The sequence below is a fragment of the Capsicum annuum genome, chromosome 1, assembly GCF_002878395.1.
Source record: "Capsicum annuum cultivar UCD-10X-F1 chromosome 1, UCD10Xv1.1, whole genome shotgun sequence".
NCBI classification, from domain to species: Eukaryota; Viridiplantae; Streptophyta; class Magnoliopsida; order Solanales; family Solanaceae; genus Capsicum; species Capsicum annuum.
In genome coordinates, this window is record NC_061111.1 from 27979006 (window position 1) to 27994121 (window position 15116).

Here is a 15116-nt window from a genome sequence, read left to right on the forward strand (position 1 = left end):
TGCCAGTCAGCTTTGAATATTTTTTTTTTAAAAGGTTAGATTTAATTATAGTGTTTTGATGTCTCTACTTTGAGAATTTTTTTTTGTGTAAAGGTTAGATTTAGTTGTATTATTTTGATATCGCTATTATTGTAATATTGTATTGTAGTTGACAGTAGATGAATGTCGATCGACGTTGAAGAAAATCTTTTGCAAATGTTAAGTTTAATTGTATTGTTTTAATATCTCTATCATCGTATTATTTTATTGTTATTTTATTGTAGTTTACAGGTGGTAGATAAATTTCGATTGACTTTGAGATTTTTTTTTGTATATGTTAGATTTAATTAAATAAATTCTCGATCTTTACATGTTTAAAAAATGTTGAATTTAATTATTGTATTTTTCTTTATTATTTAAACAAATATTCTATTTATTTTAACGTTTGAACTCATTAAAGCGCACGTGTACCTAAATTAGTTTAATTTTAAATAACTAAAAGTTCATGTACAAGACACGTACTTTTTAACTAGTTAGATAAATATTTAATGATACTATTAATATTTTAATATCTATATTAAATTTCACTTATTTGATAAAAATTCACAAAATACATTCCTTTCGAAACATTACAAACATCTTTCTCTACTTCTCAAATTTCCTATTAGATTAAACTTACGTCTATAAAAAAATTGGAGTGAGGGGTGTATAACTTGCAGATACGGATTGCAATTTCTGAAGTAGAAAGAAATCAAAATGTGAGTTGTAGACGAGTCACCTCTGAGCAGTGTTGCAGGAGTGTGGGAGTGATATATGTCAGTCAGTTAGTAAAGGTGGCGGCATTCTTCTTTATCCATTCAAGCTCCACTTTCTAACATAACGTGTCACTCTCCAAGGGATCAACGTGTCTACTTCTTTCCCGACCCCACACTCTCTGATAAAGATTTTTCCTCACATTCTCCGTCCGACTTCCAGCTTCCGCATTCAACCAACCTTCCAATTATCCATCACTCACCAAGTAAAGCTCTCTCCTCTCTTTTTTTTCCCTCTTTTAACAAAAAGGAAAAGAGGCACCTTTCTTTCTGTCAAATGCTAGCTAAATGTATATGTATATATTTGTGTCATTTTGAAGTGTAAATTATGTGTTTCTTTCTTTGTTGCGTTTAGATATTTGATGTTTGTGTATTTATTTATCTGGGCTTTTTTTTCTTGGTTGGGTTGGTGTGAGTATTAATCAATTTTTGGCTTGATAAATTGACTGTTTTCATTATTTTATAGATTTGTGCAGAATGTGGTTCTTAGTCACTGTCTTTTGTGGACGGACATGGAACGTGCATTTAGGACAATTAGTTATTTATAGCAATAGCTGGCCCTGTAGTAAGAGTGATGCTATCATTTTGTCATTATGTTAGGCTGAAATTTAAGATGTTGAAAAAATAAAATTACGCATACCTTGTGTCTGATTTTAGACTTTTGGGATGTTCCAAAATGTCAAAAACCATGAAAGTTTTAGAAAGGCAGCCTTTTAGAAGGGGAGTTAGTCTCCATGCTACGGTGGAGGTAGAATTGTCACCCAGGGGCTTCAGATGAAACCCCTTTTTCCCCTCTATCGCTGTCAGTAGCGGACCCAGGATGTAGAGATCGTGGGTGCTCGGAAGGTTCGAACGCGTATGTTGATGCCCAAAGCTTTAAGGTTCTACTTGGAAATCAAACCACCTAGCTATCTTCATGCTTTAATGAGTTCTTTTCTAATTCGGTATACCAATTTTTATACATTTTTTATTTAACTATACCTAATCTACCACAAATTTAATGGGTGTTGGAGCACCAAAAAGATGGTGATAGGTCCGCCCCTATTCGCTGCCTTTGCCCCATGAGAGTTTTTGATAACAGATACAGTATTAATTCAGGCTTTTGCAAAAAGTGTACTGGTTCCAGCTGATTTTGGATAAACCTGTGAGGAAATACTATGAGTTTCGATTAAAAGATAAAATGACCTTGATGTCAAGCCCACGATTACTAGTGGGGTGAGTGGTGAGGACTTCCCTTTGATGCACAAGTTGTATTGGATTTAGATACATCATATTTACAGTGATGTTCCTATTTTGATTCTGTTTTCTTCGCGTCTTGGCTGACTATCTGGTTTGTGGGTGACGATTTACTGGGTGATTTCTGTATTTCATAATAGTGTTTTACTTGTTAATCCTATTTGTGTTTTGTCCTTTTGTTGTTCTTAGTAGTTCTGAAGTGTGGACTTGTAGTACTTTTTTGGTTTGTTGTCTAAGCTAATTGCTCTTAGTGTTATTGGTCGGTGCTGTCTATGGTGGCTGTGATTGATGGTGTTGGCATAGGGTCATGTCTTCGGGCGAGGCTTGGGTCGGGGTCGGGGTTGGGGTTGGGGGCGTGGACTAGGGCAGGGTAGGGGCGGGGGTAGGAAGGGTAAAGGGGATAAGGATGACTATAGGTTGAGAGTAGGGTCGTGGAACATAGGGTCTTTATCGGAGAAGTCATTAGAGCTAGTGAAAATTCTTAGAAAAAGGCGAATTAATATAGCTTGTCTCCAAGAAACCAAATGGGTAGGTTCTAAGGCGAGAGTAGTAGCTGGATATAAGTTGTGGTACTCGGGATGCGTAAGGAATAGGAATGGTGTAAGTATTTTATTAGATGATGAGCTTATGAAGCAAGTGGTAGAGGTTAAGAGGGTCAATGATAGGATGATGTCAATTAAGCTAGTTATTGGAGGGTTTTCTTGGAATATTATTAGTGCGTATGCACCCCATATAGGCTTGGATGATGAAGAGAAGAAGAAATTTTGGGAGGATTTGGACGAGATAGTGAGGAGTGTCCCAGTAATGAGAAGCTTTTCGTAGGAGGGGATTTCAATGGGCATATAGGGTCTTCTTCGAAAGGTTATGATGATGTGCATGGAGGACACAGGTTCGGTGTAAGGAATGTTGAAGGAGTGGCACATCTGGACTTTGCTCCGGCGTTTGGGTTGGTGGTAGTTAATTCGAACTTACCCAAGAAGGAGGTTCACTTGGTCACCTTCTGAAGTTCGGTTACCAAGACTCAGATTGACTTCTTGCTCCTTAGGAAAGGGGATAGGGGTATTTGTAAGGATTGTTAGGTCTTACCGAGTGAGGTTCTTTCGACCCAACATAGGCTTTTGGTGATGGACTTGGAGATCATAAAGGAGCGAATGAGAGTATGGAGGGTCAACTGAGGATTAGATGGGGGAGTCCGACTTTGGCCAGTGCACTGGATATAAGGGATAAGTTGATGGCGAGTAAGGCTTGGGGGAGTGGAGGGGATACAGATAGTATGTGCGATGAGACTGCCAACTGCATCAGGAAGACAGCTAGAGAGGTGTTGGGGGTCTCGAGTGGTCGTTCGGGCAAGTACCAAGTGGACTGGTGGTGGAACGAAGAGGTGAAGGGGAAGGTGGAGGTCAAGAAGAGAGCGTATACAAAGTTGGCAGAGAGTAAGGATGAAGAAGATAAACGAAAGAATAGCGAGGAGTATAAGATTGCTAAGCGAAAGACTAAGTTAGCAGTCACGAGGGCTAAGGATGCTGCTTTCGAAAGTTTATACACAGCGTTAGATAGTAAATGTGGGGATAAAAAGTTGTACAAGCTTGCCAAGGTTAGGGACAGGAGGACTCGGGACCTGGATCAGGTGAAGTGTATTAAGGATATGGACGGCAAAGTTTTGGTGGAGGAGGGTTATATTAGAAAGAGATGGCAGTCTTACTTTCATAAGCTCCTGAACGATGGAAAGGATACTAACATTGTGTTGGGGGAATTGGATCATTCCGAGAGGTTTCTCGATTATGGATATTATAGGCGCATTAAGGTGGAGGAGGTTAAGGGGGCTATTCGTAGGATGCGTAGAGGTAGAGCGACGGGGCCAGATAAAATTCCGGTGGATTTTTAGAAGTGCACAGAAGGGGCAGGTATGGAGTGGTTGACTCGGTTGTTTAACATAATTTTCAAGACGGCAAGGATGCCTGAAGCTTGGAGTTGGAGTATGATGATTCCGTTGTATAAGAATAAGGGCGACATTCAGGATTGCAATAATTATAGAGGTATCAAGTTGTTGAATCACAGTATGAAGGTTTGGGAGAAGGTGATAGAGTTGAGGTTGCAGAGGATTGTTACTATTTCTGAAAATCAATTTGGATTTATGCTAGGGTGCTCGACTACAGAAGCCATCCATCTCGTCAGGAGACTGGTGGAGCAGTATAGGGAAATGAAGAGGTGTTTGGAGGCTGGAGGTTTTTGGAAGCTATATTATATTTTAGGACGATTAAGGATATGTACGACGGAGCCAAGACTCGGGTTAGGGCTGGGGGAGAGGACTCAAAGCATTTTCCCATCTTGATGGGGTTACATCAAGGATCGACACTTAGTCCGTTTCTTTTTGCTTTGGTGATGGATGTTTTGACGCGGCATATTTAGGACGAGGTGCCTTATTGTTTGCTTTTTGCGGATGATGTAGTCTTGATTGACGAGATTTGTAGTGGAGTTAATGCTAAGTTGGAGGTTTGGAGGCAAACTATTAAGTCTAAAGGGTTTAGGTTGAGTAGATCCAAGACGGAATATTTGGAGTGTAAGTTCAGCGAGGTGTCTCATGAGCCCGATGTGGTTGTTACGCATGACACTCATTCTATCAGTAAGATAGATAGTTTTAAGTATTTGGGGTCGATGTTTCAGGATAATGGAGAGATTGACGAGGATGTCACTCATTGGATCGAGGTAGGGTGGATGAAATGGAGGCTCGCCTCCGGTATCTTGTGTGATAAAAAGGTACCTCCCAAACTTAAAGGCAAGTTCTACAGAGTGGTGGTTAGACCAGTTTTGTTGTATGGGGTGGAGTGTTGGCCTGTTAAGAAGACACACATCCAGAAGATATGAAGGTGGCGGAGATGAGAATGCTTCAGTGGATGTGTGGGTGTACTAGAAAAGATAGGATTAGAAATGAGGTTATTCGGGATAAGGTGAGAATGGCTTCGGTGGAGGAAAAGATGAGGAAAGTGAGGTTGAGATGGTTTGGTCATGTGATGCGGAGGAGCACGGATGCCCCAGTGTGGAGGTGTGAGAGGTTGGCTAGGGATGGTTTCAAGCGAGGTAGAGGTAGACCGAAGAAATATTGGAATAAGGTGATTAGACATGACATGGAGCAACTTCAGTTTATCGAGGACATGACCTTGGATAGGAAGTTATGGAGGAGGTGAATTAGGGTAGAAGGCTAGTCTGAGTTAGGATGTTGTATGTTTTGGTGGTTACTTAGAGTATCTTGCTTTTGGTATTATTGAGTATGTTAATTTCAGTGTTATCTTATTCTTATTACTATTCCTTATTTTAACTTAGATTGCTTTATGTTGAGCTGGGGGTCTATCGGAAACAACCTCTCTATCTCACTTTGAGGTAGTGGTATGGACTGCGTACACTTACCCTCCCCAGACCCAACTTGGTGGAAATATACTGGGTATGTTGTTGTTGTTGTTGTATATTTACAGTGATGTTATTAATCATTAAATTGTTACTGTTCATGTTACCCATCTCACAACACCTGTTTTTGTTATTAAATCAGCATGCCATCATCCATCATATCAAAATTGAATCGGCATATAGAAAATATTACTAAGAGGTCATTTGGATTTCAAAAAAGTCTCTTCAAAATTATTTCAATCTTTGCACTATTAAAATAATTAAGGATTCTGAAATTACTTTCTAACTTGCGTATAATCAATATTAGGAAACAGAACAAAGTTTAGTATAGTGTGGTTGGAGAGGTGGAGTGGAGAAACAATGACGAGTTTTAAGTTGAGAAAATGAAAATGTTTGTCAATCTTAAGGAGTTAAGTCATATTAAAGAAGCTTCCATTATTAAGAGACATTTTGTAGTGATGAAGATATATCTATTTTATACTTGCGCAGAATTTACTCAATTTAGAAATATGATGCTGGTTGGTGTTATTGTAACTACACTGACACTCAGCATCATCCTTTTCATGTGGTCCCTCTACCTATTTTTGTTACATGTTGAGGACATATAGATTTTCAGGTCTTTCTAGTATTAGTCAATCCGTATGAAAAATTACAGGTCAAATTTTCTGCCTCTAATGTGGTCTCCCTGGAAGCAGAATCTTATTGGTTCATTGCGTAGGTGATTGAGGATAACTTGAGAAGATATTTATCTCGGTTCTCAATCTGAGAAGAAATGAACTTTGGTTTCCTTGGTTTTACTACACAGGACTTCTTCAAAGACATCTGAACTGATTGAGTAGCAGTGAGCTTAGAACTGTTTGAATTCTTTTTGCATTCTAAGGATAAATGCCTTTAAATTTTTAAGATGCGATTTGTTGATTTTTTTAGTGCTTCCACCATTTGAGGGAACCATTTTCCTCTTAATTTCTGTACACATTTCTATGTTGCAGATTAGTATGTAGCTTTAAACTGGTTGACCTTATACCCAGAATGTTCTGAATTTGTCATATTTATCTGGTACTTTTATTGAAGACGGTAATTTGGTCAATCTGTGAATTAACTTCTATACCAGGATTTTGAAAACTTGAACGTTTTATGCAGATGGCGTACATTTGACTACTTGTGGAAGTATAGATGGCACAGTTTATGATCTTGCTGATCAAGCCTTTATCACTAGTCAAATTCACTTGCTTCTTCGGTGTGAGAACCATATGCATTGTTGTCCAAACATGGACAGAGCTGCTGAGAGCTGCTATGAGTTTTCATGCCAGCATACTCTGGAGATTGATTATTTGGGCTATTGCTATTCTATCTTTGCCTATACGAAGTTTAACTGCTCTACAGAGGGAAAGGGCGGTGAGTTTCTTTTTGTGAAGTTCATTGTGTGTCCTCCTAATGTTTAAATTTTTGGATGTTTCTTTTACATGTGTTGTTACCCAATGTTGTATGCTGTTTCTTTTACATGTGTTGTTACCCAATGTTGTATGTAGTGTTAATTTTGTGTTTAGTCTAATGCTTTTTCAATTTATTCTTTCTCATTTTCTGGTCTAACCTCTTGTTAGTACATGTGATGAACATTTTGCAGATATGTACATATAAAAATGCCGTTACCCTTGTTTTCCTTCTCAATTTTGCAAGACCAGTACATAAAGTGTTCAAATTCCCAAATCTGATATTTTCTGCATTAATCTATTTGGATATCCATGTTTTAAGTATTGTCATACATATGTGAACTTAGCAAAATATAGTTCGTCTCGAGCTAGGAGAAAGGAAGAGGATTGTGGTAGTTGACAATCAACTTAAAACTAGTCTACCTAGTGTGAAGTTCTCCGATATCTAATATTTGGCATAAAATAGACCTGGATAGATCAGAATATAAAAATAGAATTCATATAGCTTATAGTTGATTGATATCAATGCTTCTAAAATTGGTGTGATCTGGAATAATCTGGAATTGTGTTTCGATAGTACTCCTGAAAGGGAAAACAAAGTTGACGGAAGAGGGTGTAAGGACTGGGTATATCTTATTTTTTTGTTTAGTATCACATATGTCTATTTAGTGATGTGTCTTAAATTGATAATGCCTCTAGTCTTCATCTTGAGGAGTTATTATTTGACTGACTTAAAGCAACTGATTTGAGAAAAATACATGTGCAGCTGGAAATGCATCTGCAGGAAATGCAGATCGAGTTTGCGAACCTTGTCTGGGAAAGGAAGGAACTTGAGAAGAAAATACTAATAGCCATCAAGGAAAAAAAGATAATACAGGCCATGCTAGCAGAACTTGAGGATGAACACGACGAGGCCATCGTCAAAATTGAGGAATTGGAGGGCCAGGTAGAAATATTATCTTTTCACTTATCTTTCTCTACTTACTGATAAAATCTATGTTTATATACTGGGTACATGTCACTTTAAATTTCCAGAAATTCTCATGCTGAAACTCCCATTGCGTTCGCTGGTATCTCAGTTCTCTCGTACCATTGTTTTGCTATAACGTCTACCTTGTAACAACGAAGCAAAGCATAGAACGACCCAATTCTGGACAGTGCTAGTTGCTAATTGTCTTATACCTTTTCGCAACTGTAGGAATTTTTGTGTTCTCCATAAACTAATGGGTTCATGTGTTCCAGTTTTAAGGTCATCCGTGTTGGCTGTCTCATTAAATAGAGAATATAAAAAGTTTATTGTCTGTATATGTATAATCTGTCAACAAGAAAGTGAGTTTTTCCTCAACTTCACTTCATCGCAATGGATAGAAGGAAAAGCAAATGCTTTACTGTTTTTTCCCATGTCTCCATGGAAAGGTGTTTGAAGGAATATGCACATTTAGAACCGTGTGACTTGAAGAAAAACTAACGTTGAACTTGTGCTGGTTTTTCCCGTGTCTCCATGGCTCATCTAATGTTGTTAGCTGATTTTTACGTAATGAGTTCAATTCAAGTCGTGCTATCCAGCTTATAGACTATAAATTTTTTTAGTAGTAGAAAGTTATACTCGATTGCAGGAATTCACACTGAATTCGAGGATCCAGGAACTGTTTCAGGAGAATGCTCGAGAAAACAGTTGATAGAGAAGAAGATTAGAGAGAGAATAGAATTTAGAAAGAGAAAGATGGTGTGCTGTATATTTCGTATCATGACTGTTATTGAATTGCTTACAAGCTATATTATGGAATGAATTGAATAGGTGAACTCCTATGCTACTTAACAGAATCTGTTATCACCAACTGCCACTAACTGTTGTAACTAACAATTTTAAATGATCTCTTAACTGATAAATGGAATTGAACTCTTAACTAACAAATGGAATTGACCCTTCTTCTTTAATCATGTATCAAAAAGTAACTTCGTTCTGTTAATTGTTGAGTCGATGCAACTAAGCCTAGAGTTACTGCTGGATATCCGTCCCATTTGTAATGTGGATGAGTTGTGATTTGGTTTCTTAAGTTTGCAGCTGGATAAACTTTTTGCCATTAAGATCTGTATTTCTTGCTACTTCAAAGACAAATCGGACCTTATTAAGAGAAATCTGTACAAAAAAGTGGTTGTTTCGACACTTGTTATAATGTTCCTATAAGTTCATTTTTTCCTCTGCTTGTGATACTGCAATTTTTGAGACAGGAAAGCCTGAACTTTGTATTTGGTGTGATAGCTTAAGGATCTGAAGGTGGAAAATCAACGATTGATCGAAGTTCATGGTAAAGCACTTTCTGACCGGAAAGACCATTTTGATGCCCAAGTAATGCAAGGCTGTAGCGACTCTGTTCCATTTTGGAAATCAAGTGGCATTGAGAGCGTAGACATAGATAAAAGCAAAAGTGGAAGCATGAACCCTGATTTTATGGGCGCCAGATCCTATCAAGATGTCAAGCCATGTGCTCGAGCCACCTCTGAGGATTTTGAGATGAGTGATGTGCTACACCAACAAAGGGATCTAGCTGTGTTCCGGACCCTTTTTAGTGCAATATTGTCTCTCTTAGTGGGAACAATCGTATGGAAAGCTGAAGATGCATGCATGCCTCTAGTTCTCGCCCTATTTGCTGTCGTTGGCATGTCATTGTGGAGTGTGGTCCAGTTCTTCTCAACTATTAAGAATGCTGTCGTTGGCATGTCATTGTGGAGTGTGGTCCAGTTCTTCTCAACTATTAAGAATACACCCGCATCTGATGCAGTTGCTCTCTTGAGCTTCAACTGGTTTTTACTTGGAACGCTAACGTATCCTACGTTGCCAAGGATCACTCCTGTATTTGCACCGGCGTTGTGGACTCTCTCAGACCGGACAGTGGAGCTGCTAGGTTTCTAATCTACTTTTTTATTTTCGTTTGTGCAGTTGGCACATAATGCACCCTGTTTTTGGTCCTCTTTGATGTTTGTAAATGTTTGTTCCTTTTGGAGTCTGCCTTGTAAAATTCTTCTGGAATAATGCATTGGGCATCTAGAAGAGTTCGGGTTTGCTTAAATAGTTGTTTCGTTGATATTATGGATAATAAGAAAATGTATAAGATCCATCTTAGTATTTCTCTACTACTGATGACTACCATTTGATTTTGAATTGAGGGTTCAAAACACACCTATTTATCATATTTTTTTCGAGTTTCATACCTCAATTATGTTAGTCTCCTATAATTACTTAATATAATAATGACAAAACTAGCATAATAAACATGTAGTTCCGAATCAGGAAGATTTCGTGATGGAGAAGATCATGGAGTAAGCATAGAAAGAATCAATCAGGTGACTCTGGAATATGTGGAAGATTCCACAAATAAGGAACCAAAACTCTTACACAAGGAAAAGATCTGTGAGAAATCAGAGGAGAAAATCAGTGCGACACAATATTGTGTCAAAGCTAAGAGAGAGGATCATATTCTTTACATGGACATACTTGATATGGACATGTATGAATATGGCACGTTAAGTCAGCAAAGGAAAAGCATATCACAAGCATGGACATATCTGATATAGACGCACTAAAAGATATGAATACTTAATCAAGGAATTCATATAAATCTTTGATTGAATGAATCCCTTGGATTTTTCTTTTTAGAGCAAGAAAGCAGTCGAAGAAGAAGACTATATAAAGACATTGAAGACAGAAGGATCAACACACAACTTCACAGAAAACTATCACTCCGTCTCATCTTTTAGTCTTTACAAAGCTTTGTAATTCTTTCAATTTATAATAGTTACAAAAAGAAAAAGATTGAGTTAGTCCATTAGTTATACCAACCGAGGCTGTGTCAGAAGATCTGATAACATTAGATTGAGACTCAGGACTTGTTCAATTCTATTGGAACTCTCTCTCAAAGTTAAGCTTTAAAGGAAATCCTTAAAACACAAGGGGATTGCAATAGATACCACACTGGTGATCCAAACCAGTATAAAACTCTTAGTTCTTTATTATCTTTTCGTTTATATTTTTGGTTTAATTCTGTTTTATTAAGTATACTAACTTGTAGGTGAACTGACTGACAAAGTTGATCAATCGACTCAAGAAAAAGTTTTAACCTCTTGAATTTCTATTGGTATCAGAGCAAGTCTCACCATAAAATTTTGCTTAACCACACATGAGTAAAGATCAAATGGCTAACTATCAGATTCCAGGAGCACTTCTTCGAAACAAACACTCTTCAACAAGACCACTATACTTCAATGGAAAATATTACTCGCATTGGAAAAACAGATTCAAAATTTTCGTACAATCAAATGACTTTTGAATTTGGGTGGTCATTAAGAAAGGAACGAAACCTATTCCAAATCTCAAGGACAAACAGAAGGACAATGAATAAAGTAGTATGGATTTGGATGACTTTAAAATTTTTTAAATCACCAAAGAATAACAAGAGGCAATTGAAACTGATGCTAGACCTATAAGTCTGCTTTATTGTTTAGCCAGTGGAGCAAAATACGATAAAATATCAATATACAAAACGATCGAAGAAATATGAGACAAACTTGAAGTAACCTATGAAGGTACTATCAAAGTGAAGGAGGTAAGGATTAGTGCTCTAGTAAATGAGTACGAGCTCTTCAAGATGAAAGAAATGAGGGCGTGGTCGATGTTTGCGTGTTTCAGTAAAATCATTTGTGAACTAAAATCTCTAGAAATGATCTACTCAAATAGCCTTCAAGTCAAGAAGCTGATAAGGATTTTTACAAAAGCATAGGAAATCAAGGCCGCCATTCTAGAAGATGGAGATCTCCATAACATGACATATGATGAACTACGACATAACCTTCTTGCTTATGAACAAAATTATATAAACATGTATAATAAGGAGGAGAAGAAGAAACTTGTAGCCTTTAGTGTTGAAAGTCCAGAAGAGAATGAAAATGTAGATGACGACAACAACGAAGAAATGACTCTCATAAATCGAGGGGTCAAACAAATTCTAAGACAAAGACAACAAATACCTCAAGGACTCAAGAACATCGAGTGCACGAGAAATGATGATCGCTGATATTACTGTGAAAAATCAGGACACATCAAATAAAATTGTCCTGAATTAAAAAGATGATCATCCAAGAATAAATTTTTTTTTGGAGTCTGTAGTGCCGAAGATGAGACTGAAGACGACATAGAAATAACAAACATATGCTTCATGACAATAGATGAATCCAGTGAAGTAAGACCCTTTAATTGTCAAAATTGTAATTTTATTCAGACAAATCTTGATATGATTACTAATGAATTTCAAAAAGTTATTGATGAATACAATAAAATTGCCCAAAAAAAGAAAAATTGACAAGTTTTTTTTTTTTTTAAAATTGAAGAAGAAAGGAGGAACTGACAAACTCAACTTGAAACAAGTTAGAGAGAAATAGACTTGCTTCAAAAAGAATTTGATGATGTAAAAATGCAATTAATAGCATTAGAAAATCATCAAATCACAATTCTATGAAATCAAACTTTTAAAGCTAAATCAACTTCTTCATCAGACTCCTTCAGTTCTGCTAAAATCACTTTCTCTTTCATGAACCTATCTGCTACATCTGTGAAAAATGGAGACACAAATCACATACCTGTATACAACAATCTAAAGGAATGTGGATTTAGAAGCCCAAAGAGAGCACATCTAAACCTCAAGGAACCAAGACCGCTTAGTACCTAAACAAAATTAATTCATTTATTTTGCAAAAATATGTCTGCAAAAATTATAGGAAAAGAATGTGAGTAATCTCAACAATGGATGTTCCAGACATATGATCGAAAAGAAAGAAATTTTTTCCTCCTTAAGTAAAATCGAAGGTAGATATGTCAGATTTGGCGATAATGCCAAAGGAGAAGTCTTAGGAGTCGGTTCTATGAAGCTCAGGTCTTCCTGCAAAATCATTAAAGTTTATCTTATGGATAAAATCAAACACAATCTGTTGAGTATCATCAACCGTGTGATGCAGGATTGACGTATTTTAATGTTAAGAAATGCACCATTAAGCATACAAAATAAGAAACCACTCTCATGGTGATCGTGTCGATAAAATTTATGTTTTGAATAACACTGATTTAGCTACTCTAACATATCTCACTACTCAAATCAGTGATACCTGATTGTGACACAGAAAACTTGGGCATGCCAGCATGCATGCAATTGAAAAGCTTTCTAGACTTGAATTGGTGAATAGTCTGACAAAATTAAAGTTTGAAAAGGATCACATGTGTGATGCTTGTCATCTTTATAAACATACCAGGACATCGTTTAAAGTTAAAGACATTGTCAACGCTGCTAAACCTCTGTAAATAATTTACATCAATTTGTTTGGCCCCACCAAAACTATTAGTATTGGTGGAAAGTGATATGAGTTTGTTATAATTGATGATTATTCTCGATTTACTTGGATGATGTTTCTTGCTCATAAGAATGAAATCTTTACTAATTTTGAGATCTTTTGTAGAAAAGTACAAAAAGAAGTAGGGTATTTCATCACTTATGTTCATAATTATCATAGAGGAGAATTTTAAAAAAAAGCTTTTGAAGATTACTGTGCATAAAATGATTACCCTAAAAACTTCTCCTTTCCCTAATCTCCTTAACAAAATGGGGTGGTCGAACGAAAAAAATAGATCGCTCTAAGAAATAACACGAACCATGCTACTAGAACAAAACCTACCTGATCATTTCTTGACTAAGGTAGTAAGCACGACATGTCACATTCTCAACGTATGTCTTATCAGATCTATCCTTAAGAAGACTTCTTATGAGTTGTGGAGAGGAAAAAAGTCAAACAGCAGCTATTTTCATCCCTCTGAGTGCAAATACTTCATCCACAATAATGGTAAGAATAATTTTAAAAAAATTTATCCATGAAACAACAAAGGTAAAAGATTCCCAACATAAAACATTGTCAAAAAATGCACTGAAGCCGATCAACTCTAAGTCAACTATTGATCAACTAGAGTTAGCTCTAGTCTCTAACTCATCAAAAATGAACATTTCAAGAGAATGAATATACAGTGCAAGCTTCCTTAATAAATTCACTATTGAAAATCCAAATGCTCAAATGTAAACAACAGCCTCCCTGAGAAAGCAAGCATCAGTGGCTCTTATATCTCAAATTGAACATAAAATGGTTGATGAGGCCCTAAAAGATGAATCATGAGTCTTATCCATGAAAGAGGAGCTGGATTAGTTTGAATGAAATTAAGTTTGAAATCTGATTGAAAGATAAAAAAATTGCTCAGTCGTTGAAACCAGATGAGTTTATCAAAATAAAATCAACAAAGAAGGTAGAATCATTAGAAATAAGGTCAGGTTAGTGGCTCAACGCTACTTCTAACAGGAAGGTATTGACTACGATGAAATTTTTGCTCCTGTAGCAAGACTACAATCAATTTGCATTCTTTTAGCATTGCTATCTTTAAACATTTTAAGCTATATCAAATGAATGTTAAAAATGCCTTTCTAAATGGATTTATTAATGAATAGATCGTTGTTAAACAACCTCTTGGTTTGAAGATCCATCATATCCAAATCATGTTTTCAAACTCTTGAAAGTACTTTATGATATCAAACAAGTTTCAAAAGTTTAGTATGAGAGATTGAGTAATTTTTTGTTAAATAATAACTTTCAAAGAGGAAAAATAGATACTACTCTTTTTACTCAAAAATTGAACTCTAGCTTGCTTATCGTACAAATATATATGGATGATATTATCTTTGGTAGTTCTAATACCCCATTGTGTGAGAATTTTGTAAATCTTATGAAAGGAGATTTTAAAATGAGTCTCAAGGGGAAACTCACATTCTTCTTGGGACTACACATCAAGCAAACTCCAAAAGGTATCTTCATCAGTAATACCAATTACACAAAGGAGCTCATTGAAAAATTTGGAATGAAAAAAATAAAAAACTTTCAAAACTACTATGAGCGCCTCAATAAATCTCGACTCAAATATATTCAAAATAAATTTTGATGAAAAGAAATATAGAGGAATGATTGGGTCTCTGGTACTTGGCCACGAGTCAACTAGATATCATAAAATATGATATTTATAAATGTGTGAGATTTCAGTCGGCTTTCAAGGAGTCCTACTTGACTGCTGTCAAATAGATCATTCACTATCTCTTTATCGGACTATGGTACCCCCACTTCTTTAACTTTAATTTAATTGTATATTCAGATGCTGACTTTGCATGTGATAAAAATG

The 15116-nt window shown here is 36.4% G+C and overlaps 1 protein-coding gene across 3 annotated transcripts; it reads left to right on the forward strand.

The window, feature by feature from the left end:
- Positions 1-586: 586 nt before the first annotated feature.
- Positions 587-10022, forward strand: LOC107870338. Of its 3 annotated transcripts, XM_047407622.1 has the most exons (5): positions 615-997; positions 6570-6824; positions 7626-7805; positions 9123-9539; positions 9597-10022. In XM_047407622.1, exons 2-5 carry the CDS (start codon positions 6603-6605, stop codon positions 9771-9773), a joined length of 996 nt encoding a protein of 331 aa, XP_047263578.1. In that variant the 5' UTR covers positions 615-997; positions 6570-6602; the 3' UTR covers positions 9774-10022. The 3 variants fall into 3 exon arrangements, with proteins under 3 accessions (XP_016572318.2, XP_047263578.1, XP_047263531.1); XM_016716832.2 differs by having other exon boundaries at positions 587-997; positions 9123-10022; XM_047407575.1 differs by lacking the exon at positions 615-997 and adding an exon at positions 1045-1081 and having other exon boundaries at positions 9123-10022.
- Positions 10023-15116: the final 5094 nt, after the last annotated feature.